General features: G+C 44.9%; 1 protein-coding gene across 10 annotated transcripts in view; it reads left to right on the plus strand.

Annotated features, from left to right (window-relative positions):
• The window catches only part of NCAPD2 (non-SMC condensin I complex subunit D2), a 59,633-nt gene that overhangs the window by 23,294 nt on the left and 9,544 nt on the right, over window positions 1-26,795 (plus strand). For 7 of the 10 annotated variants that reach the window (XM_073310887.2, XM_073310906.2, XM_073310915.2 and 4 more), the window contains 8 exons: window positions 6,856-6,940; window positions 7,024-7,185; window positions 7,437-7,654; window positions 10,126-10,237; window positions 10,569-10,692; window positions 11,171-11,326; window positions 11,557-11,734; window positions 16,949-17,043. In XM_073310887.2, the coding sequence (XP_073166988.2) occupies window positions 6,856-6,940; window positions 7,024-7,185; window positions 7,437-7,654; window positions 10,126-10,237; window positions 10,569-10,692; window positions 11,171-11,326; window positions 11,557-11,734; window positions 16,949-17,043 (1,130 nt within the window). Of the gene's footprint in view, window positions 1-6,855; window positions 6,941-7,023; window positions 7,186-7,436; window positions 7,655-10,125; window positions 10,238-10,568; window positions 10,693-11,170; window positions 11,327-11,556; window positions 11,735-16,948; window positions 17,044-19,602; window positions 19,696-21,977; window positions 22,051-23,265; window positions 23,355-26,795 lie in introns of those variants that run through there. The other 3 variants (XM_073310922.2, XM_073310936.2, XM_073310929.2) reach the window with 3 other exon arrangements.

The raw sequence follows: 26,795 nt of genomic DNA on the forward strand, positions 1-26,795 counted from the left end.
CCTGGAACATCTGGCTCCAGTTGCAAATCCACCAGAGTTGTATTCTGTTGAAAATATGAGCATTGTTTCTGCTTTTGTCTCCTTCAGAGGATGAATTACAATTCCATGAATTGGTAGATTGAATGGCATCTACTCTGAACTTCTCTTCTGTTATTGAAGAGACAATATCCAGTATTTAACATTTTAGGAGCACCTTTGAGAAGTATGATGTCTGCTTATTTTGGATAGACTTTTTCAACCTGTTAAAGCAGTTTGGGCTGCTCCTGCTTCCTGCCAGTCCATCTCTAAGAAGGCAGACAAACTATCAGCTCCCTCATGAGCAGTTTTGTATTTCCATATGTACCCTATGCAACATTCTTTGATGGTTTCAACAGCAAGTAACAGATTTAGGTCTGGTCAAGTCCATACTGTTGCTGAGAGAGAAGGGAAGACATTGTTGCCTTTCAGAGGAAAGTAATATTCGGTGATGAAGAGAAAAGAGTAGCCAATTACCAATGGTAATGTCCCACTACCAGTTTCACCTGTAGGGGAAAAAATGGCTGTTTTTGTTTTAGAATTACCAGAGGATCAGAGGAAATTTGCTAATGCTATCCTCTTAGAAACTCAGAATGTGGCAAAACAAGTCCTCATGGCTGCTTTTGATACTTCTTCTGGCTTTGTGGCTAGGGCTTTAGCGTCTGCCACCCGTAGACATGTATGGTTAAGATCTTCGTTGGCTGTGGATACTAGATTTAAAGTTGACAATCTTCCTTTTGAGGGTGAGGGTCCGTTTAGTAACAAAATGGGCAAATCTTTGGAGAAATTGAGAACAGAGCAGTATATCACTTGGTTTATATCCTACTACTAAAAGGAGACCCATCTACTGCTTTTCACTACAGGAGGCAATTTTATCCACCATCCTCTTCATACAGTAACGCCTCACTTAGTCATCCCGCTTAACGTTGTTTCGTTGCTGATCAATTAGAGAATATGCTTGTTTAAAGTTGCACAATGCTCCCTTATAACGTTGTTTGGCAGCTGCCTGCTTTGTCCACTGCTTGCAGAAAGAGCAGCCCGTTGCAGCTAGCTGGTGGGGGCTTGGAACCAGGGTGGACCGGCAGCCCCCCATCAGTTCCCCGCTCCCTAAGTTTCATTTACAGCAGCTGCCCAGCAGGCTGTCAATTGCCAGCAGTTCAGCTATCCCTCCCCCCCCCACTGCCATGTGCTGTTCCTGCCCTCTGCCTTGGAGCTGCTCCTGGAAGCCTCCTGCTTGCTGTGTGGAGGGACTAATGTCCGGGTGTCTCCTGATCCACACTTACCCCATCTCCATAGAGCCGGGGGGGGGGGACGGGACAAGACACAACAGGGCTCAGGATGGAGGAAGCTTGCTGGCAGCAGCTACTGTCTCACCTTGCTGATCTAATTAAAAAGGCAATGTACTTAGCGTGCAGTCAGCATACTTAAAGGGGCAATGTGCATCTCTCTTACATTCTGTCTGTCTGCCAGCCATGCTGTCTCCCCTCCCTCCATTCATGCTGCCTTGTAGAGTGTGAGGCTACATTAATAACAATGTCTTAACCCTTGAGGGCTCAGCCAAGTGCTAGTTCATCATTTAGCAGTAAGGCATTCCCTGGGAAATATCCTACCCTTTTCCACCCTCTGACTCCACCTCAACCAAGCTTCACAATCATCACTGCTGTGTACAGTATTAAATTTTTTGTTTAAAACTTAGTGTGTCTATCTTTTGTCTGGTGAAAAAAATTTCCCTGGAACCTAATCTCCTCTATTTACATTAATTCTTATGGGGAAATTGAATTTGCTTAACATCATTTCGCTTAAAGTTGCATTTTTCAGCAACATAACTACAACGTTAAGCGAGGAGTTACTGTATTTCTCAACTCAACAGCAACAACAACAGCAACAACAACACCAGCAGCTTACTACTTCTCAGTCTCAACAAAAGTTGTCATTTAGACCCAGACCAAGTCGATGCAATCTGCTTTCTCATCTTCATTGACTACGGCTTGTAGATTTGATATGAAGATAGAGATTTGAGGACCAACTTGCAAAATTCCTTTCTACCCTTTGTTTGGAGACAGGCCAGACCATTTTGCAAGCAATTGGAGGCTTATTTCATTGAACAAATAAAAATAGTGGGAAAGGATTATGCAATACAGTTCAAAACACGATCTCCTTTCAATTCCTCTAACCCTCCCCTTTTCAGGGAACCATCTCACAAAGTTGTTCTTCTGTCAGAAATTCAGGGATTACTTCTAATAGGAGCTATAAATGAAGTTCCCAAAGATCTGAGATTCAAGTTTTCCTGATGCCAAAAAAAGATGGGGCTTTCTGCCCTGTGTTGGATATAAAGAAGCTGAACACATTCATCTGCAAGTTTCGGTCTCAAATGTTAAGCCTAACCTTGATCATTCCCTCACTCTCAAGCATGGATTGGTTCAAAGCTCTCTAGGATTCATGTTTCTATTCAGCTCAGTCATCAGAAGTACCTCTGTTTTGTCATGGGACCAACCTCTTCAGTATGAGGTCCTCGTGTTTTTTTTTTCTCTGGTGCTACAGGTCCTTGCAGAGTGCCTTTCAGAGGTAGTGGTATATCTTAGAAAAGAGGGTGTCTTTGCTTACCCATATATTAAAATGATTGGCTGGTAAACTAGGCTTTGCGCACGGATCTGTTGACTCACATTCGGTTTAAAACTTCTCTTTTTTCAGATTTAGGACTGCTTATAAATGTCAAGAAGTCTATTCTCTGTCCAACTCGGAAAATCATCTTTATAGGATCAGTGGTGAACTCTGTAGCAGGACAGGCTTTCTTTTCAAAGGAAAGATGTCTGAAGATTGGTAGTTCTCAAACCCAGATATTTTCACTTTGGGTCTGATGGGTCATACGGAAGTGACTACTTATGTCATTCGGTTTGAACGCCTGAGTCCAGTGCAAAATTGGTTGGCTCGAATTTACAAACCAAATTTGGATAAACTTCGTATGCTAGTCACCATGCCACAGCACATTTTAGATTCTTTGGTGTGGTGGATGAACAGAACTGATGTTTTGAAGGGAGTTCTGTTCAGTCCTCTCTCGCTGTTGGTCACAATAACCTCTGATGCGTCAGACAATGAATGGAGAACTCACTGGGCCCTCTGACAGTTTGAGATCACTGCCTGTTCCAAGAAAATAATCTGCACATAAATGTTTTAGAAGTGTGGGCAATTCATCTAGCTCTCAAATCTTCTTTTCCTCCTCATCTAAGGGGGAAAGTTCTGCAGGTAGTGATGGACAATACAATGGCTGGGTTATGTCAAGCAGAGGTGCTGATTCAGCTCTGCGTGCTGAGGCAACCAGTCTGTGGGACTGGGGCATACCACAAGACATCTGTCTGATGGCTCTGCATTTAACAGGAGAGTGTGTTGGCAGATCGGGCTCAGCTGAGGGAAAGCTCTCGGATGCACAAGAGGTCATTAAAGGACCAGCTTATAGAGATCTTCTCCATTTGGGGATAGCTTGTCATGGACCTTTTTTACAAGCAGGTTCAACAAAGTGTCTTTTTTTTTTTTTTTTTTTGGCCCAAGAGCAGGCAACGACAGTCAGCGCATCTCAGACACTTTTCTAATGCATTGGGGAGAGGGCCTTTTGTATACTTTCCCTCCTTTACATTAATTCAGAAGGTAGTGAGGAAGATAAGACTGGACAAGAGGAGGCTGATCCTGATCACATCAGCCTGGTAGGGATCAGCAATGGTATACAGACCCGCTGTCAGGGGAGATGTACAAACTACTTGTCTCCGGATCTGTTGTCCTAAGTAGCATGTAGAATTCTTCATCTGGATTTCCAGTCTGTTCATCTAACAAGCCTGGACTATTGGACTCTGACTAATATCCTGTTCCTTGTTGTTTCACAGTGTATCACTTTACTCTAGAAAACATTGTACAAGAAAATGTTATCACTTGAAATGAGCTAGATTTGTCTTTTGGAGGCGAGGAAAAATCTTAGGGCTTGTCTACACTTACCAGGGGATTGACACCCGGTGATTAACACATCAGTGGCATATCGCTCTCCCATTGACTCCTGTACTCCACTGGATCGAAAAGAGTAAGGGGAGTCAATGGGAAAGCAGCTCCCGTTGACCTCATGTAGTGTGGATCTCGCATTAAGTAGATCTAAACTACATTGACTTGAGTTACACTATTCACGTATCTCAAATTGCGTAGCTTAGGTAGACTTTTCCCAGTAATGTAGACCGAGCCTAGGTCACCAGTTACATCCACTATTCCAAAACGTTAGGAATAAAAATTGTATCTAAAGTCTGAGAGGTTATCTAATTTCTCTAAGAGTGTGCTTGGCAGCTTTGTTTGTCGTCTTTTGATGGTAGATTATTGTTTGTGCATGATATGATTAAAAGATTTCTAAAGCAGTTATCTAGTATGTATCCCCCTTCAGGGACCCAGTTCCCGCATGCAGTCTTACTTTGGTTTTATCTATGCTTATGAAGACCCCTCTTGAGCACTTGGTAATGTTCCTTATTTATCTATTAAGATTGTGTTTATGATTGTTTATAACATCAGCCAAAAGGGTGAGCTAATTGCCTGCATTGATGGCAGTCCCACCTTTTATCTATTTTTTTATAAAAATAAGATGGTTTTTTAGACCTGATCCCAGGTTTTTACCAAAAATAGCACCTGAGTTTCACATAGGACAGTAAATTTATCAGTGTTCTTTCAGAAGCCACGTGCTAATAAAGGGGAATCTGCTTTAGATATCTCAGATGCTAGAAGAGTTCTAGCATATTATTTAAATAGAAATAAAGATTTTTAGGAAGTCTTTTGGGTTGTTTATGTTAAGAATCATATGGGTTAGCATGTGTCTTTTCAAACTATTTCCAGATAATATCCTTGAATATTACAAGTTAGCAGCAGTTCCTCTGACCTTGGAATGTTTGTGAATGCTGAGGGGAGTGGTGGTGGAAGGGTGGTGGTGCATGTGTACACCAACAGGTACTGTGTAGAGAAGGCTCCACCAATAAACAGCCCCGGTCAGCACGTTGCCCATAAGTGTGAATATGTAGTCATCTTGAATAGGGATGTTAATATCTGTTAAAAAATGTAACCAGTTAAGCGCTTAACATTATATCGGTTAACCGAGGTAGCTCCAGAAGGCTTGGTAGCGCCAGGGCTGCTCCAGCCTGGCCGGAGCCGGGGGGGGCTGCTCCAGCCCAGCACAGGGGCGCCAGGGGTTAACACTTACAGTTGGTTAACCAGTAAGCCTAATGTTTACTGGTTAACCTTTTACATCCCTAATCTTGAACTCCAATTACAAGCAAGTAACATTAATTGAGAGACGTGGTCCATCCACAGGGAAAGCTGCTTCCTCTAACCTCCATTATAAGTTGGCCTATGTCCTGAAATATAAATTCCTTATCTCTACTTAAGCTCTTAGGGGAGAGGGGTTTTTAATCTTTTAAAACTAGTATTCAAAAACAGGTTTCAGAGTAGCAGCTGTGTTAATCTGTATTCACAAAAAGAAAAGCAGGACTTGTGGCACCTTAGAGACTAACCAATTTATTTGAGCATAAGCTTTCGTGAGCTACAGCTCACTTCATCGGATGCATTCAGAAACAGTTGAACACTTTGTGTATCAATAGGGATATCTGAACCCTTGGCCTTGATATAGTGTGGCAATGAGCTTTTTATCTTTTAAAATAGGTTGTCTTTTTAACTTACTTGTTCATATGTTAAAGTGTGAATAGAAATACTTGATCTACCTACTTTTTCATGCGCAATAGAATTCTCTGCTCTGGAGACTGACTGGGTTACCAATGCCACAAATGAAGCCTTGAGAAACTGAGTGTTTTAGTGCCAAACTTTCCTCCCTATATTAGCCTCAGAGCCCCAGTTGGCTACTTCTCTGCCACAGCACACAGTTTCTCTCAGCAGCTCGGCTTTATGGAAGGAACTAGGGCTGCAGATGGTTGAATGCTCATAGCAGCTCTTCCTCCCTCTCTCCCTCCCTTGTTGATACTCCAGACCTGGACTGTGACTGTAGGGATAGTATTCTAGCCAACTGAGGCTGTATCTCCCACTGCTGGAAACTGATTTTCTTACTTTCCACACCCCAAACATGCTTTTGTGAATTCAGCATCTAGGCAGCTCCAGATGTGCCCATGCTATTCTGGCCATGATTGGCTGTCCAAGTATGTCAGACTCCCAGCCCAGGAGTAATTCCTCTCCTCCAGCTTACTCTCTCCCTCCCCAGCTCCAGGTTCCATGCATACAGAATGGGCATTTGGCTTCACTTGTCAAGCTTCTGTGCTGCTGATTGTGGAAACTGCTTCTCTTAAGCCCCCAAAATGGCAAGGGGGAGGGTCTACTATATCCTTTTAATAAGATGACCTGGACTGGTCACAGTACTTCAGGTGAAGGCATTCTGTTGATTAATAAAATAGCATTAGAGTATTTTCATCATTTACCTGTCTTGTACCCTTGTTCACCTGGTTGGAAAGCAGGATCAAGTGGTATTCCAAGGGAATAACTGCTAGAACAAGCTCAAAAGTAGGATTGCTCATCTTGGCTTGGAAGCTTCCTTTGTTGGCCTATAGCTGCAGTCTTTCTGTATGATGCAGTCTGACCATTGTAATTTCAGAAAGGGGCAGGAACCACTTTTTGTTCTGCATTGCTTGGGATCTCAAATGATTCTAGATTGGCTCCCCCCAAACATTCTGGATGGCTCTACCATCAGTATAACACATTTGTATCTAGTAGTATGAGTGTGGAAAAGAGAGAGCCCCTCAGGAACACAGAGGGAGAAGGAGGGTAGAGAAGGTTGTCAGTTAGCTAAGGTTACCCATCTGTCTGGGCTTCTCTCTGCAGCCAGCTGAGGGGAAGAACCATGCTCCTTTCCGGCTGCCGCAGACACACCTGCTCTTTGGATGCCTGAGTGAGGCTGTGACCACAGGTGAGGTCAAGGAAGCTACAGGGTGTGGGGTAGGTGTTGATGTGTCTGGCCTGTGTAACGTGGTTCTCTTTTGTACTCACCAGGCTTTGCCCAGCCAAGCACACTCTGGATCCCATTCATGGAGTCAGCAGTGACCCTCATCTACCAGTTAGCAGAAGGGCCTGAGGAGATATGTGCCCAAATCCTGCAGTGTTGTAGCCAACAGGCTCTGGAGAGGCTTCAGGAGCCGCAAGGGGTGGGAGCAGGTGAGGTGGATGGAGGAGGTCTGTTCCCATAGCCTGCAGCATTGCAACCAGCTGCCCCTGGGGTAGGTAGGTGTGGGAGGCATGGTGAAGTGGCTCCAGAAGAAGCTGGACTGGAAGGGAATGAGGGTGCAGTGAGTTGAACATCCAAAGGTGTAGAGGTGGGGTGCAGAGTCATTGAGACTTGCTGATAATTAACAGAATGTAAGTCCAGAGTTCTATGAATTTTGACTCCTTCCTTTTCCACGCATCAGAACCAGGGACTTCTCCAAGCAGTGTCCCTGGTGGTGCCAACACTCTCCCCACCTTCCTGCTGACACACCTGCTCTCCCTCGTGGGAAATGTGGCCTTACAGCAGGTTGTGCATCTGGAGCGGGCAGTGAGTGCAGAGCTTCGTAGGCGCCGTGTCCTTGGGGAGGAGCAGGAGGCCAAGAAACATGTTGCCAACAGCACCAAAGAGCAGAGTGCCAAGGTGAGAATTGAGCTCCTTCTTATGCATAGCCCATTCCTCCTCAGTCACTACCCCAGCAAGTTTCTAGGGAGAACTGTTCTGTAAGGAGTGGTGTGCAAGACCAGCGTGGATTGATTTTAAATCATTGATTCTAATCACAGTTTAAATCAGCAAGCAAGAAACCTTGGATTAAACTATTGATTTTTAATCTTGTTTTGTATATGAACTTTTTAGTTCTTTTCCTAAAGAGAGGCTGATTATCATTGGTTGGTGGTAACCATTAAAACACGTTGATATAGCCTTCACACTAAATTTAGTGCTTTTTTGCTATCCAAGAGGATACATTATGTTAGAATATGGTGATTTTAGTATTTCTTATTTACTAAATTTTTTTACTTGTGATTTGTGTCAAGCTCTGTTTTGGCTGGAAATTTAAATTTAATTTAAACGCACAAAAATAGCATTTTTAAATGATTTTTCTATTAGTTAAATCTACTTTAAATATACTGAATACATATGAAAAATTTTTGGGAATAAAGGTTATTAAAAGATGTTTTGCAATTAAAATTAACTGATTATTAAATGAAATATCTGTAGTTAGTGAATTGAGGTAATTGTTTCTGTTCACCATGTTCCTCAAGATTTTAGAATTTGTAGATCTCCTCCTCGCCTAGTTCTTATTCATAGACTGGAAAGGAAAAACTAGGTTTCCTACTTTTTCAACTCCCATTGGCTTCTTACCTTTGAACGAACTAGTCATTGAACTGAACTTCAGGTTTCAGCGTAACAGCCGTGTTAGTCTGTATTTGCAAAAAGAAAAGGAGTACTTGTGGCACCTTAGAGACTAACCAATTTATTTGAGCATGAGCTTTCGTGAGCTACAGCTCACGAAAGCTTATGCTCAAATTGGTTGGTCTCTAAGGTGCCACAAGTACTCCTTTTCTTTGAACTGAACTTGTTGAATAAACTGAAATGAAAAAATATTCTCTCTGAAGAGGCTTTTGCTTTCAGAATTTAGTTTAGCATTTCAACAAACTTGTTCCAGGTGCTTAGTGAGTGACTTCCTCCGGTTCAGTGATTTGAGTTACTTTTAAACTTGGCAGCAAACTTGTACTGCTCAGTATTTTTTGAATTTTTAAATTAAATGATTTTAATGTATTATAGTAACACTAGGTCTTAACATAAGTTGTCATATTTTCATATTTAATTTAAATATTTATACAAAATAAACCTGTATTTAATTTTTAAAAGTTGAATTTTCAGTTTTTATCCTCCTTGTACAACACTTAAGACTTTCTCTCCCTCTGAAGAGTACTGATCCAGTGCTCAAGCAAAGTGCTGGGGGCATTGTTACATGTTTCAGATCAGAGACAGTTGAGGTCGTGTCCTCTCATGTTCCCTAAAGATCCCCTGATGCCCTTGAGTTTGGGATGCCGGGGAGAAAGAGAATGAACCCAGGTGTCCTGACCATGCTCCCCTCTTCGCTTTCTGTCCCATGTAATTCCTGGCACTGGCACTCCCCAGCACCTTTGGCCTTTTGGCTTCTTTTCCGTGTTCACCTGACACAACCTTTTTGCAATGAACTTCAGTGACAGAGGTCTTTTGTTTGTGCCTTGTCTGACCAAGACTAAGTGATGGGAGAGGTGCTGAAGGTTGAAGGAGTTTCTGGAGCCTCTCTGAGGTTGTGGGATTCTTGTTCCTTTGGAACAGCCTGTGAAATTACACATACAAGAGTAGTTTCCTTAAGCGATATTAAAAATAGAGAAAATGGTAGTATAACAAAAACAGATCATATATCATACCTACTCTAATATTTTGCAAAGCCCAGTGAGGGAGACTTCTGCTAGTTTAAGTTGCAAAACGTATATGCAGTTTTCCTCCTGATCAGAAGCCTCCACTCTGCTGTGTCCAGAAAACTCTTCTCTTTATCCCTCATGCACTCTGCTTATCCAGTTCCCAGGTGTTTCTCGTTTATTATCAGATCAGGTCAGGTTACACTGACATTTCTTTGAGTGTTTATGCCAGAGTACCATCTGGAGTAAATGGTAAACCATGTCCTCCATATAGAGCAAGACCAGTTTGATCTTCTGTTTTTATAAGTTCCTCATCAATCAAAGTAATTGGCCTTTTGGATTTGCATATCCATTGTTGCTTATAGGTGTTAGATCAGGCCCTCATGCTGGTTGTAGCCCAGTTTGTCTTGGCTGATCAGAGGTCGCATGGACTTGCTTCTTTAAATCCCTCATCAATGTTGCCATACCACAAAATACAAACTGACAGACCTCTGCCCCGCTATCATAATTCTGTTCAAACTAGAGGGGGCAAATAGGTTGAATTCTCCCTTTGTTTGATCTTGTAAGCTTTTATCATGTTGCTGTTACAGTGCCCACATCCCATCCTGGAGGGAAGGACCTTGTGATGGAAGGTGCTAGTATGATGCAAAGTCTTTTCTGTAACTTTTGTTCAATAACTTCTTCCTTCCCTCTGCACAGAGCATTGAGAATGAGACCACCATGGAGGAGGATCTGGGCCTATTAGGTGCCTCAGCTGATGACACTGAGGCAGAAGTTATCCGCAACATCTGTGACACGGAGCTGCTGGATGGTGAGTATGGCCCCCACATGGGAGTGTTCCCCTCCAGTCCATACCTCTTTATCTGCCATGCCCTAAAGAATGGAAACAATGTGTGGGAACCAGCATGAGGCACACAAATTATTCCTTCAGAAAACTTAAAATTCTGTGGAAATTTCCTTTTCATGTGAATTTCTTATGACCTCAGTTTCATGATTCTGAATTTCTAATGGCACTTGCCCAACTACAAAAGTGAGGGGACACCAAATCTGCGTGGACTCTTCAGTAATTTGTGACTAACTATGTGATACATTTTGGGGTATGCTCTCTCAGAACTGACAGTGTTTGTTTCTCCCCACTGCAGAGAAGCAGCTGCTCTCTGCCTTTATTCCCCTGGTGCTCAAGATCTGCAATAACCCTGGGCTCTACAATGATCCAGCACTCTCAGCTGCTGCAGCACTGGCCCTTGGTAAACTCTGCATGGTCAGGTAATGTCCAGCCTTCTGGCCATAATCCTCTTCTCCCCAGCCTAACCTCTTAGGCCTGGTCTACGCTGGGGGGGTGGGAAATTGATCTAAGTTAAGCTATGTGAATAACGTAGCTGAAGTCCATGTACTTAGAGCTACTCACCGCGGTGTCTTCGCTGCGGTGAGTCGACTGCTGACGCTCCCCCATTGACTCCACCTGCGCCTCTCGCGCCAGTGGAGTACAGGAGTCGAGGGGAGAGTGCTCAGGGGTCAATTTATTGCGTCTAGACTAGACACGATAAATCAACCCCTGCTGGATCTATCACTGCCAGCTGATCCAGTGGGTAGTATAGACATCTGTCAAAAGTGACTTTGTCCCCATGTCATAGCACCCTTCTCTGGAGAAAGTACGATGAGCATGCCCTTGGCTCTGTTCACTGAAGCTCTAAAAATCGAGTCTTGATTTTGTCTTCTCTGTCCCCACCCTGTCTCCCCTCAGCGCTGAATTCTGTGACTCTCACTTGCGCCTCCTGTTTACCATGCTGGAGAAATCCACCCTACCTGTTGTGAGGTCCAACCTCATGATTGCAGCAGGCGATCTAGCTATCCGCTTCCCCAATCTGGTGGAGCCTTGGACCCCCCATCTGTATGCCAGGTAAAATCTCCTCTCTCACCTCTGGGAGTGGAGAGTTTAGAACAGCTGATTGGGGGGGAGAATGCCTCTTAGGAAGGTGAGGGAGCTACAGTAACCCAGGTTTGAGGAGATGAGGGAATTTTGAGTGCTAAGGTTTGTGGCAGGGAAGCCTGAACAAATAGGAGACTTGGTTCTTTGGGAGGGAGCCAGATGGCCTATTGGTTCCCTGTGTAACTGAATCTTTCTCTTAGGCTGCGGGACCCCTGTCAAGGTGTGAGGCAGACAGCTGGGTTGGTGATGACGCACCTGATTCTCAAAGACATGGTGAAAGTAAAGGGGCAAGTGAGTGAGATGGCTGCTCTGCTCATTGACCCTGAAGAGGAAATTGTGCGTCTGGCTCGGAATTTTTTCAGCGAACTTTCCAACAAGGTGAGGGATGACAAGGGATTCTAGGGAGGATCCCAGTGAGGAGGTGTGGAGATGGAGAGGAGGTTGTTGGGACTGGGGATCTAAGCGAAGAGTGAGGAGCTCTAGAGAAGGGTGCTGGTTTCCAAGCTGTCTTGCACAGGGCCAAGGAGACAGTGTCTGTCCTGGACCCCCTCTCATGCTGTCCAGTGACTGTATAAATCGAGAAGGACACTCTCAGAACCATCCTTGTCCCAATCCTGATATTGTTGAAAGTGACTATCCATCCGCTGCAGAGTACATTGACTCTATATGGCCTGTGTTCTACAGGCAATCAGACTGGATGATCACAATGGTCCATTCTGGCCTTTGAATCTTAGAGACTTTGTCACCACAGCATGTAACTGTTACCACCAGCCCTGTGCCTCATCTCTGCCTGTGTGCTCACTTGTTCTCTCTCCTTCCCTCTTCAAACTTACTACTGTGTGCTCTAGTATCTAGCCTTTGACACTTAAGCAACCTTGGTGGCTGTCACTCAGAGCAGACTTCTACCCACCACATTTACAGGGCACAGCAATGCTGGAGCTCCAGCAGACTAACCAGCTTGCCTGGCAAACCCTGCCAGGCCAGATGCATTGCTGATTCGGCTCATGTGGCCTTATGCTCCACCTTGTGTGCCAGAACCAAGCCTGAAAAGAAGCAGAATTTCCACAGATCATAGAATATCAGGGTTGGAAGGGACCTCAGGAGGTCATCTAGTCCAACCCCCTGCTCAAAGCAGGACCAAGCCCCAACTAAATCATCCCAGCCAGGGCTTTCTCAAGCCTGACCTTAACCTCAAAGGAAGGAGATTCTACTACCTCCCTAGGTAACGCATTCCAGTGTTTCACCACCCTCCTAGTGAAAAAGTTTTTCCGAATATCCAACCTAAACCTACCCCACTGCAACTTGAGACCATTACTCCTTGTTCTGTCATCTGCTACCACTGAGAACAGTCTAGATTCATCCTCTTTCAGGTAGTTGAAAGCAGCTATCAAATCCCCACTCATTCTTCTCTTCCGCAGACTAAACAATCCCAGTTCTCGCAGCCTCTCCTCATAAGTTATGTGTTCCAGTCCCCTAATCATTTTTGTTGTCTTCCGCTGGATGTTTTCCAATTTTTCCACATCCTTCTTGCAGTGTGGGGCCCAAAACTGGACACAGTACTCCAGATGAGGCCTCACCAATCTCAAATAGAGGGGAACGATCACGTCCCTCGATCTGCTGGCAGTGCCCCTACTTATACATCCCAAAATGCCATTGGCCTTCTTGGCAACAAGGGCACACCGTTGACTCGTATCCAGCTTCTTGTTCACTGTAACCCCTAGGTCCTTTTCTGCATAACTGCTGCCTAGCCATTTGGTCCCTAGTCTGTAGCGGTGCATGGGATTCTTCCGTCCTAAGTGCAGAACTCTGCACTTGTCCTTGTTGAACCTCATCAGATTTCTTTTGGCCCAATCCTCTAATTTGTCTAGGGCCCTCTGTAATCTATCCCTACCCTCCAGCGTATCTACCTCTCCTCCCAGTTTAGTGTCATCTGCAAACTTGCTGAGGGTGCAATCCACACCATCCTCCAGATCATTAATGAAGATATTGAACAAAACCAGCCCCAGGACCGACCCTTGGGGCACTCCACTTGATACCGGCTGCCAACTAGACATGGAGCCATTGATCACTATCCTTTGAGCCCGACAATCTAGCCAGCTTTCTGTCCACCTTATAGTCCATTCATCCAGCCCATACTTCTTTAACTTGCTGGCAAGAATACTGTGGGAGACCGTGTCAAAAGCTTTGCTAAAGTCAAGGAACACCACGTCCACTGCTTTTCCCTCATCCACAGAGCCAGTTATCTTGTCATAGAAGGCAATTAGATTAGTCAGGCATGACTTGCCCTTGGTGAATCCATGCTGACTGTTCCTGATCACTTTCCTCTCCTCTAAGTGCTTCAGAATTGATTCCTTGAGGACCTGCTCCATGATTTTTCTAGGGACTGAGGTGAGGCTGACTGGCCTGTAGTTCCCAGGATCTTCCTTCTTCCCTTTTTTAGAGATGGGCACTACATTATCCTTTTTCCAGTTGTCCGGGACCTCCCCCGATTGCCATGAGTTTTCAAAGATAAGTAATATCTTCTCAGCCAGTTCCACCCACTATGTGGTCAGACACATGTACACTTTAACCACTCATCCAAAGAAGGGGTACCTCCCACTTGCATACTTCTCTTGGTGCCCACACCTACTTCTCTGTATGTAAAGCCCTTTGGCTTTCCCTGTGTCCCCAAGATGTTTGAAGAACCTCCACACCTTGAGAGAGGAGTTCCTGACTGGCTTCTCTCAGACATGAGCTGGGACAGCAACTCTGAGTTGAACCACTGTTCAGACCTCCTTTTAACTGAAGGTTTCCTTGCTGAACAGGGTCTAGTTAGAAGACAAACTCTATCTACTGAGTGTGGCAAGGAAGTTTCAGTTCTTTGTTTGGGAGCTTCACTTACTGGCTGAAGTGCTCACTACTTTGAGTCTGGATCCAGAAGACAAACTGCTTTGAGAACCCTATATCTAGTACTATAAAGGGTGCCAGTCTTGAGAGCCTACCTCTTCAGGCTTGCTCTCGGCCCCATTACATGTGATTCCCAAGATTCCCTAGGTCAGCGCTGCTGTTGGGAAGTCCTATGTTTAGTCATTAACTCTCCATTCGGAAGCTCACATTCTCTCAAGTTGCTTGGTAGCCTCCTCCTGGGCATAACCTCTTACTCTGTAAATTAAGGTTTTCCCCTACCTGTAAGGTAGTCAAGGGGTTCCTAAATGGGTCCAGGATTCCTGCTTTCTGTGTTCTCACTGATTGTTCTCCAGGCCTCAGGCTCCCTGTTCAGTCCTGTCTCCATTATTTTCACATGCAGAAAGAATTCTCTGGTCTAGCATCCAACTACTGGGTTACAGTGCCAACATAGGATAATGAAGCAGCTGAAACTGTTTGGTATTTTGTCACCTCCTATACTAGCTCCGGAATTGGCTCACAACCCCAATTAGCTGCTTCTGTGCCACAACTGTCAGCAGACCTGCTTGTGCAGGGAAATTGACTGTAAGCGTTTGAGTGCTAGTTGCAGTCTGCATGGAGGTAGTCTTCTCTCCCTGCCTCCCTCCCTCTCCACCTTCCCACTCCCTCAGCTGATTTGTTTCCTCCATACAAGGTGCTCCCTTTTGCTTCTGAACCCCTTCTCGCCCCTTGAAATCCTTTTTCTGGAATCTTCTGGAGACTGTTCAAATTCAAGGCTGCTTTAAATTGTCTATAGTCCACACAGTCTGTCCGCTCTATGTGGCGGTAGGCTTTTGTGCCTTTTGTAACAGGGTAAGAAAATGGAATTGATTCACATGGTAGAGCCTGGTTCAAATCACCACTCTTCTCAAAGGCAGTGAGATAAGTGCCTATAATCCCCTGCTGCTGGGAGGGACAACAATTGAGCATATATGCTCTCTCCAGAGTTGGTGGTCTGTGTTCTATAACTTCTTATCAGTTCACTAGATTTCTGGTCCCTTTAATCTCTCGAGCTCTAGTTCATGCTGGCACTGCTGTTTGTGTTCCTCATAGCAGTTTCACTTCCAGCTGGCATGCTTTTTCCTATTCAGTTCTCTCCTCCTCACAATCAGCAAGCCTCTGGTACTCCAGTTTCTCTCTCTCTCTCTCTCTCTTTCTCTCTCTCTCTCTCTCTCTCTCTCTCTCTCTCTCTCTCTCTATCTGCAGCTTTTCCCACTCCAAAGATTGATTTTTAGGAAGCCCAGTTGGGATGGGGCCCAGCTGCTGCTCTGATCATTCCCCCGAGCCTTCCACTGGGAACTTCTTCCTTGGACTCTCTCCTGTTTCCACTGGAGAACTGAGTCATTTTCTGTTTTCACACAGTTCTGGTCCCCAGTTTTTCCTCCAGATACTGCAGACTGACCAGCAATGCCTTCTTTCAGTTTATTGTCTAGCCCCTTTCTTTGCATAATTCCACTTGCTTCTTTTTTGTGAGCTGTTCATATTTGATTTTCCTGACCATCTTTTCTTATTCTCTTCCCCAAAAGAACATAAGCTACTTTTCTCTTGCTTTTTTTCCTTGTTTTTACCGCTGTCACTTACTATAAATGACCACTGTCACATTCTTCCCACTAGTACCACCATTATCATGGGTCCAGGGCTAGCTGCACTTCTGACCCCCTTCTGTAGTATCTGAGTGCACTCCCTCCAGATCTTAGGCCTCAAGCCTTTACTTTCCTGGTCAGGTCTGTCCCTCTGGGGTTGCCAGCCTGCCTAGAAACTAGTTCCTGAACTAGATGCTGTTTGTGCTGTTACACTAGTTACTGAATTATTCCTTTATAATTTATTCTGGGAATTCTACTTGAGGGAGCCTGTTGACTGGCAAACTGTTTCCTCCTCCTCCACTATGGGGGCCTATGGGAATTAATCCCCCAATTATGGACACAAATGATCCCTAGGATTCCTCAGTTCTCCTTGAGCTCTCCTGCCAGAAAAATAAAGCTTTGCATAGATTCTCCTGGGCTGAGTGACAGTGACACAGCCTCCTCAAATATTCTGAATCCAAATTGCCTGACACCAAAGACACTGATAAGCTTATCCTGAAAGCGTATCAAGCTTTGCCAGGCCAGCAGGGAATAACTCATGACTCTGCTTCCCCTGCTAAGGTTTCCCCCAAAGTAAGAGGGTTTGCGAGGCTCAGTGTATAGGGGAAAAAAAACCTTTTCCAATATTTATGCTTCCCTTACATCTTCTACTAAAGGAAAAGTGGGGAAAGTTTGGTGCTGACTCTGAGACTCCAGTGTCAACTCCTTGAAGTCCTCCATCCCAGAAGAGGGGTGTCATTTCCTTTGCTTCCATCCTCCAAACCTCTCTTGATCCTGGCTTTAGGCCATCAGTAAATCTGTAAGGGTATTTCTTGTGCTAGTCTTGAATGCTCTCTCTAGTAGTAGTTCATCTGTTTCTCTAGCTTTGGCTGTGCAGCCTCCAAGAAGTGTGCGTGCACATGTACACAGACCCACCTCCAGAAGCTGATGGACACAACCATGCCAAAAATCACTGGCGCTGGTGAAGGGCCATTTCAATTGGAAGCTCTGTTCTCTAGCTTGGCCCAAACTGTGCAGTCATTCCTTTGTTAGTATATGCCATGTGATCCATTTTTTTTTTTTTTTTTTTTTTTTTTTTCCTATACAGGGTAATGCCATCTACAACTTGCTTCCGGATATTATTAGCCGCCTCTCAGACCCAGACTGTGGCGTGGAGGAAGAGTCCTTCCATACCATTATGAGGTATTCTGGGGAAATGGATGTTGTGTTAATATTATGTATATCTTGGTATGCAACATGTACAAAGGTCTAGAGAAAAGGAGAAATTGCAGTGGTATATAATATACCTTCCAGTCACTGTCCGATCAGAACTGTTGACATGTTTCATAATGAGCAGTTGAAATAGGAACTGCAGTAAAAATGGCAGGAAATCTGTAGGTGTATTTCCTATACTAGTCTTGAACGCTCCCTCTAGTAGTTGTTCATCTGTTTCTCTAGCTTTGGCTGTGCAGCCTTCAAGAGGTGTGTGTGTGTGTGTGTGTGTATGTGTACACAGACCCACCTCCACCTGCTTTGTAGCCAGATATGGGTGAGGGACGCTATAGTGAGATTCCCCCAGCTCTCTTCAGATAATGCTCTTTTCTAGAGCTATGTGGTAACATGGACAAACACCCCCAGAAGCATACAGCGTTTTCCTAAAGAGTTGTATTCTGGCCACGGTGCTGTTGGCATTTTGTTGAAGAAACTCTGTACTTAGAGTTGCAGCTGGGATTCTTCTAGAAGACTGTTTTTTTTATCATAAGGTCCACACATCCATTAGAAAGTTTCTTCAATCTGGGGATATACTTTTCACTGGCTGATAGAAGGGGAATGACCTGGCTCTTGAAGTTCCCATGAGTTCTGCCTTCATAGCTGTGGACAAGATAGGTGACGTAATATATTTTATTGGACCAACGTTTGTTGGTGAAAGAGACCATTCAAGCCGCACAGAGGTGGTCTTCAGGTCTGGGAAGGATACTAAGCCAGTGTTGCATACTAGCACTTCTGTTGGTATATTTTGTGTCACTCAGGAGTGGGGGGGAACACCTCTTGAGCAATATGTTACACCAACAGAAGCGCCAGTGTGGACAGCGCTATGTTGGGCTGGAGAGTAAACCACCCTCAATGAGTAGTGGTAGGAGACAATTATGTCAACAGGAGAGCTCACTTCCGTTGGCATAGAGCAGCTACATGGGAGATCTTAGTGGTGCAGCTGCATTGGTACAGCAGTGCTGTTGTAAGCTCTCTAGTGTAGACACGTCTTTAGGACATCACAGCTAAATATAAGATGGAACAAATTATTTAGCATAAGTAGTTCATCTTGAATGGTCCTGTAGAATGTATGTTAAGTGGCCCATTAACACTTATGCAATCGTAGGACAAAAAAGGAAGGATAGTGGCTTTAAATTGTTGTAATGAGCCATAAATCTAGTGTCTTTATTAGGTCTGCGTTTGTTTAGCAAAGTTATTAATTTAAACTCCTATTTGTATGCGTATCATGTATTCGAAGTTATGAATATTGGCTCTGTACTTGTTCTGATTTTAAGTGGCCTTAGTAAGGCATTTGGTCAGCTTCTTAAGAAAGGAATTTGCAAGTTAAGTTCCCAATCAAGAAATACTTGACAAGGGAACCTTGGAAGACTCCAATCCACATAAGAAGTCTGTCTGGAGATGTTCAAGGTAGCATGTAAGCAATGGCTGCCACTTGTAAGGAACTGAGTCATGCATGGACATGTGACTCCAAAACTCCATACTGGAGCTGGATTCTGCATAGGAGAGAGGAGGGGGTCTCCACCCACAAGAGAGAGTCTATTTAAGCCCCTGGGAGACCCCTCCATTTGGTCTTCAGCTGGCTCGAGAGAGCCTCTCCACCCCCAAAGGGTACCTGAAAGAAACTGGAACAAAGGACAGTAACCACAGGGGTGTGAGTGATTGCTGGACCCAGACTAGAAAGAGGCTAGTCTGTGTGTAAAAAAAAAAAAAAAAAAAAAAAAAAAACAACAACAACAACAACAAAAAAAAAAACGTACTGGAACATCTCTGAGGGTGAGGTTTCATCTGTAATCACTTTCTTACTGTATTAGGTTTAGACTTGCATGTTTTTTGTTTTATTTTGCTTGGTAATTCACTTTGTTCTGTCTGTTATTACTTGGAACCACTTAAATCCTACTTTTTGTATTTAATAAAATCACTTTTTACTTATTAATTAACCCAGAGCATATATTAATACCTGGGGAGCAAACAGCTGTGCATACCTCTCTATCAGTGTTATAGAGGGCGAACAATTTGAGTTTATCCTGTATAAGCGTAATACAGGGTAAAATGGATTTGTTTGGACCCCATTGGGAGCTGGGCATCTGAGTGTTGGATACAGGAGCACTTCTTAAGCTGTTTTCAGTTAAGCTTGCAGCTGTTGGGGGACGTGGTTCAGACCTGGGTCTGCGTTTGTAGCAGGCTAGTGTGTCTGGCTCAAACAAGGCAGGGTTCTGAAGTCCTGGGCTGCCAGGAAAAGCAGGCTTAGAGGTAGTCCCAGCACGTCAGCTGGCAGTTCCCAAGGGGTCTTCTGTGATCCAACCCGTCACTATACCCTGTACAGTTTCCAGTGTAGGGTGGTAGATAACAACTAAGGAGGTGCAGCTGGAGGCTTTTTCCCTTGTATTCAAGCAGGTTCTCTCAGAGTATGTGGGTGGTCCAGTCTGTGATGCAGTCTACTTCTCTGGTGGCATGTCCTTGTTTGGTGAAGGTGGTTTTAATTCTGTTAAGGTGTGTATCCTGGACTTTCTCCTCGGACCATGTTCTGTGGTCTGAATACCTGGCTGTGTAAGAATTCTTGGAGTGGTTACTGGATCTATGAAGGTAGGTGTGGGTTTCTTGTCTGTAAGGTTCCATTGTTGAAGCTGCTAATGGTGTCTAGGAAGTTGATGCTAGTTCCAGAGAGTATAATGGACAGGTGGTGGTTGTTGAAGTTATTGTGGAAATCTGAAGGAGATTAGGTTGTCTGTCCAGAGGATGAAAATATCATTGATACACTTAAGATATATCATTAGTTTCATGAAGCATTTGTCCAGAAATTCTTCCTCATGGTGGCCTATGACGAGGTTGGCACACTGGGGAGCCATCCTAGTACCCTTAGCTGTGCCCCTGTTTTGGACAAAATGTTTGTTTGAATATAAAATTGTTATGGGTGAGAATGAAATGAATGAGTTAGATGGGTTTAGGGTGGAGATCTGGGTGTTGTCTATTGTCCTGTAGATATTGGAGGCAGGCAGCAATGCCATCATTATGAGGGGTGTTGTGTAGAGCAGGGGTGGGCAAACTTTTTGGCCCAAGGGCCACATTGGGGTTGCGAAACTGTATGGAGGGCTGGGTAGGGAAGGTTGTGCCTCCCCAAACAGCCTGGCCCACGCCCCCTATCTGCCCCACCCCACTTACTGCCCCCCTCAGAACTTCCAACCCCCCTTGCTCCTTGTCCTCTGACCGCCCCCTCCCAGGACCCTTGTCCTTAACCTCTCCCCAGGACCCCACCCGCTATCCAACTTCCCCCTGTCCCCTGACCATGCTCCTCCTCTGCCCCATCCAACCACCCCTGTCTCCTAACTGCCCCCTGGGACTCCCTGCCTCTTATCCACTCCACCTACCCACCGACCCATTACTATGCCACTCAGAGCACCAGGAGCTCACAGCCCAGCCGGAGCCAGCCGCACCACCCACCAGGAGCGGTGGGCCAGAGTGCTGGCGGCACGGTGAGCTGAGAGGGGACAGCAGAAGAAAAGCTGGGGGCTAGCCTCCCTGGCCAGGAGCTCAAGGGCCGGGCAGGACAGTCCCACGGGCTGTAGTTTGCCCACCTCTGGTGTAGAGGGAGATGACATCCATAGTGGCAAGGATTGAGTTCTGAGGAAGGTTGTTAATGTTCCAGAGTTTCTGGAGGAAGCTGGTTTTGTCTTGCAGGAAACTGTCCCTTTTTGTGTGAAAGTGGCTTGAGGATGGTTTCTGAGTCGTAATATTTCTTCTGTAAGAGTGCCATAGCCAGATATGATGATTGTTCATAGTAGCAGGCAGTCTTAAGCAGATTTACCTACTGCAGACCATGTTTGAGGAAAACTCTCAAGTTTCAGTTCGTATTTGACTTATGGCTACTGAATCCCAATCATGCCCCAGAGTTGCATTTGCTTTTTGGGGAGTTCCCCAAATACCCCAGCTTGTGAATGAAGGGCTTCACACACAGTGGACACTGGAAAGTGCAGTAAGGTATCCAAAGTAATCTATTTATAGATGAATAATATTCACCATTTGAGTCTTAGAGGGGCATCATGCTAGCTCACTTTTTGCAATAATTATTTTGCATTATTAACATAGGGAAGACTTTACTTGAAGATTTTCTGTGATAATCTTAGCCTAAGAATGGAAAAATTTATCTATAATAAGGGCCACAAATATGCCCCATCCTGGAAACAAAAGGAACATCTGGGATGAAAGCAAAATTAGCGTTCAGGTTTTTTTTTAAAGGGGAAATCTATCCTCATGCTCTGAACAAGACATTAACTATATTTTGAAGACAACATACTTTCTGACTTTAGGAAAGTAGAATGAAATTAATTTATCTATAATAGTTCTCTGCTGGTGGGTATTTTAGATGACTGGGTGCTCTCCTAATAACTGATGGGTCTAGTTCTCTTAACCCTAACCCCTGCAAAAATTCAAGCTGTTACAGCACCCTAAAAATGGATGGTTTCCACTGTTCCCAAAATCTAACTTTTTTTTGCCACTTTATTTGAAAAAACAAAAGGCAGGAAGGAGACAATCTGCTTAACTGGAATGATCTAGTTGTGAAAAGTGAAATATCCAAAGCTGTAAACTCTCTTCATTTGGAACTATACTGTAAATTGTCTGCTTTCTCTAAGCTTGAGAGAGATTAGGGCATGGCAGGAGTCCTAATCTTTCTCAGCCGGTAGGAAGAAGGGGGTATACAGATGTCAAAAATACTATGTTAAAAGAACATTAAGGTTACAAAGTCAAACCTGCAGAAGTTAAGAAGTGCTAGAAATAAGGTTCCCTGTGCAACATTAATTTGGCCCCCTTATGTTGAAGTATTATGATAGTCTTTTTAATTACAATCATACTACTTTTTTTTTCTACAGATCCCCCTGCTTCATTCAGTATTCAGGGTGGATAGTGCTCACTCAATGAGCTTCACAAAACTCCTCCTCTGAGGTGAGGTGGTATTACTTCTGTTTTGAAAATGAGAAACACGTGCATAGAGCAAGGTCAAATATCCCAATATTGTAGGCCTGCTTTTGAGGTGCTTATTACCTGATTCTTTTCAAAATACATAGTATTATACAGTAACTCCTCACTTACTGTCGACCCGGTTAACATTGTTACGTTGCTGATCAATTAGGGAACATGGTCGTTTAAAGTTGCACAATGCTCCCTTATAACCTTGCTCCCTTGGTTGTTTGGTAGCCACCTGCTTTGTCTGCTGCTTGCAGAAAGAGCAGCCCATTGGATCTAGCTGGTCAGGGCTTGGAGCCAGGGTGGACTGGCAGCCCCTCATCAGCTCCCCTAAATTCCCTTTGTGGCAGCTGCCTAGCAGGCTATCAATTGTTGGGCAGTTCAGCTGTCCCTCCCCCCACACTGCTGTGCACAGCTCCTGCCCTCTGCCTTGGAGCTGCTCCTGGGAGCCTCCAGCTTGCTGTGTGTGGGGGAAAGAGGGGTGCTAATTTCAGGGTGTCCCCCCTGTACCCCATTTTCAGAGTGTGAGGAGGGGGACATGACAAGGCTCAGGACGGAGGGAGTTTGCGGTCAGCAGCTGCTGTTTTAACTTGCCGATCTACTTAAAAAGGCAATGTACTTTAGTGGGTCACCGTACTTAAAAGGGCAATGCACCCCCCCCCCCCACACACACACACACACTCTCTCTGCCATGCTGTCTCTCCTCCCTCTATTCGTGCTGCCTTTGTAGAGTGTGAGGCTACATTAACAACATCTTAACCCTTGAGGGCTCAGCCAAGTGCTAGTTCATCATTTAGTAGTAAGGCATTCCCTGGGAAATATCCTACCCTCTTCCAACCTCGGACTCCACCACCTCAACCAAGCTTCACAATCATCATTGCTGTGTACAGTATTAAATTGTTTAAGACTGTGTGTGTGTGTGTGTGTGTGTGTGTATATATGTGTATATATGTGTATATGTATGTATGTGTGTGTGTGTATATAAAATTTGTCTTGTCCGGTGAAAAAAATTTCCCTGGAACCTGAACCTCACCCCACCCCACCCCACCCCCCATTTGCATTTATTCTTATGGGAAAATTGGATTTGCTTAACATCATTTCACGTAAAGTAGCATTTTCCAGGAACATAACTACAATGTTAAGCGAGGAGTTACCATATAGCATTTTCTGTGTTCTCATTGACTTCATTTTCAGTTGTGAAGGCTCAGTACTGCTGCAAATCAGACCTCAGCATCTCAAATTAGGCACCTGAAAAAAAGGAACTGTTTGCCCTGTGAAAGGAAGGAGTTCTACAGCCACGTCTCATTCATCACACATCCATGATTCACTCTCTGGTCACTGTCCACTGAATGACGCAGAAGTCCTATGGATAAGTGTCTAGTCATGTAATTATAGTATAGTATATGCACATGTAATTAAAGACTGTATCATGCATATGCACAAGGGGCCCAGATTTATATTGTAGAGAAAACCTTCAATGTGGCTTTTAACTTTTGAGTGCTTGACGTTGTAACTTTAATTTTCTTTTAATGTCATTTTTGGATATCTTTTAGGCTTTTAAAAAAGCAAATTGAAGAAACAAATGTCGTCATGTGGCATCATATTGATACCTACATGGGTCACAAGCAGTATTGGAAGCTTTAGATCCACTGTACAGACCTCAATCGCTTGAGCTAACTGAGTAACTGATAACACTATTAGGTAGTCACTTTCTAGAGGAAGCAGCCATTAGAGGGGGATCATCTTTGCTGGAGTGCTCTCATGCAGTTGTAAGATTTTTTTTTTTTTTTTTAAACATGGTGGGGAAATGCATTTGGCTGGAAAAATTCCCCCAAACCACCTGAGACACAGTCGTCATGGAAACTTCTCTCCCCCTCCTCCCACCAGCCAAAGACTCATGCACAAGGTGACTGCAGTTATGGAGGGAACAGGACTGGAGAGTTAGGGGGGAGGCAGAGATACAGGGGGGTGGATACAGCTAGGGTGGCTATAGCAGTAGATGGGGAAGCTAGGAACAGTGTATGAGTTGAGGAAACTGGGATGGGCATAGCTGAGCCCTTAACAGCAGCCAACTTTGAAGGTTCAGGGGGTTATTGATTCTGAAGTTCCTCTCCCTGTGGCCTGGGCTTACCAGAGCTGAGCTGTGGAGTGGCTGCTCCCCTCTTTCCTTCTTCCTTTTTGGTGGGAAGGGTGGAGGATAAAACTGTTCAAGGCTGGCAGTGGGGTAAGGAGCAGCCATCGGCATCCCGCTCCTATATCTTGCTCTCCCTTCACCTATGTGTAAGGGAGAGTGTGACATCAAAAGTAAATGTGAGATAAGTAGCACTTGGCAGGTCTATAGTAGCTGAGGTGGACAATGGGCTGAGTGAAGCAGCCAAGATACCAGAGAGCTTTGTTCAGTGGCTCCCAGACTGCTCTTTCTCCTCAATGCAGCCCCTCTATTCCCTACTCCCAGCTGACCTACCACACACACACTACACCTGTGCTGGGGCTGGGGTGGAGATCCTGGCTGTTAGCTATGCCTACAAGATCACACACAGCTGATCAATTGGTGGCACCCAAATTGCTCCCTGTATATGTTTGTCAGACCTAGTCTTGCTGCCTCTGTACCACAGTGAGAAGTTTTTTTCTGTGCAGCTCTGCTCTAAGCTGTGGAGAAAGGCTACAGGCCCTTCTGGTCAGGTGCATTTGCAGTCTTTAAACAGTCCTGGCCCTGTTATCGGGCTGTACCCCCAGGCTTCCTCCCCAATGGTTTTGCGCTCTTGGTCTGTTCTTGCCCCTGATTGCCAGTTGGGTCCATTAACTGTTCAGTTTCCCTTCTGGGGGTTTATTGCTGTCCGATTGTAGGCCACTTCCCCAGTGGCTTATGGGTAGGGCCCTACTAAATTCATGTCCATGAAAAACACGTCACTGATCGTGAAATCTGACCACCTGCATGCTTTTACTCTATACGATACAGATTTCATGGGGGAGACAGCATTTCTCAAATTGGGGGGTCCTGACCCAAAAAGGAGTTGCAGGGGGATCACAAGGTTATTTTAGTGGGGAGTCACAGTACTGCCACCCTTACTTCTGCACTGCCTTTGGAACTGGGCAGCTGGAGAGTGGCAGCTGCTGGCCGGGAGCTCAGCTCTGAAGGCAGCGCCCCACCAGCAGCAGTGCAGAAGTCAGGGTGGCAATACCATACCATGCCACCCTGACTTCTGCTGCGTTCAGAGCTGGACAGCTGGAGAATTGCAGCTGCTGACTGAGGGCCCAGCTCTGCAGAGTAAGGGTGGCAATACCATGCCATCCTTCTTTCTGCACTGCTGCTGACGGTGGCTCTGCCTTCAGAGTTGGGCTCCTGGCTAGCCGCTGCTGCTCTTCAGCTGCCCAGTTCTGAAGGCAACGCTGCTGCCATCAGCAGCACAGAAGTAAGAGTAGCTGTACTGCAATCGCTGACCTTGCAACCCCCCCTCCTTTTTGGGTCAGGACCCCTATAATAACACCATGAAATTTCAGATTTAAACAGGCTGAAATCATGAAAATATTAATCTCATTACTCTGAAATTGACCAAAAGGGACCATGAATTTGGTAGGGCCCTATTTATGGGGGAGGGGGACTGAGGCCCACCCACTACTCCAGGTACAGGGACCCTAAGAATAGCAGCCATGCACCGCTGTGTCCCTTTAACAAAACTGCTTTCAGTTCCCTGTGCCACTTCTCTGTGGCCCTGGCCTTCACCAAAGCTTCACCCTTATCTCAGGGCTCTTATGTTCAGGCCCACCAGACAGGCAAGAGCTCTTTGAGCTGTCCACAGTGCTGCGGTTCCCTTTGGCCAGCCAGGAGCACCAGCTCCACTCCTCTGGCTCCAGCAAGGAACTGAATGTCTCTGACTCTGCAGCTCCTCTTTATTTGTCCCTGATTGGCTGCTTCACTTTCAGTCACTGTAGGCTGCTTAGAGGACTCCTGTCCCAGGAAAGGAGTAGTAGAAGTGTGGAAAGACCCTGGGACCTCCATAAGGGGTCTCTGAGCCTAGTCCACCCCATCACTCCCTTTTATGTAAAGACTAATTTACAGTAAGGTTGAATTTGTTCCCAATATCACAATATTGGTTACAATAAAAAACAGTAAACTTTGGAAAACAGAATAGCAGAGTTGAAGGCAGTACTTTCCTCAAAAGAGAAGAACAATGAAACTCTCAACATCTTGATCCTCAACATTACCTGCCTCTTTCCATATGTCCAGCACAACTCGTAATGAGGACTCCTCTTCATATGCTCCAGTTGGATCTCTGTATGGTCTGTGAAGCAATACTGATCCAGAGAGTAACTGCTGCTGGCTAACTGATTAATTTAGCCATGATGAGCTGATGCTTTGCTTCCAGCTACCATATTCATTTGGGAATTTCTTCAAATTATTTTCCTGTCATTCACACAGATCAGAAAGCAAATATTCCCCACAACCAAAAGAACAAGGAGCTGCTGGTGCCCCAATGGTGTTAGAGTTAATCTTCTTGGAAAGCTTTACCTTTAAATTTGGTGCTTTTTTTTAACTGTGTTTTTTAATGTAATGCTCTTACAATATATGGGATGCAGTGCTGCAGGAATTGCCATAAAATGGGGTCTGTTTGCAGGTTTTTGGCATGTATCCTTAACTCTGCACTTCTGGTTTAAATTTTTAAATTCACTCAGGAGGGGTACAGGGTACACAGACCAGTGTTATGGGCCACAATCTTAATTAT

This window comes from Lepidochelys kempii, chromosome 1 (genome assembly GCF_965140285.1).
Source record: "Lepidochelys kempii isolate rLepKem1 chromosome 1, rLepKem1.hap1, whole genome shotgun sequence".
Taxonomy (NCBI): Eukaryota; Metazoa; Chordata; order Testudines; family Cheloniidae; genus Lepidochelys; species Lepidochelys kempii.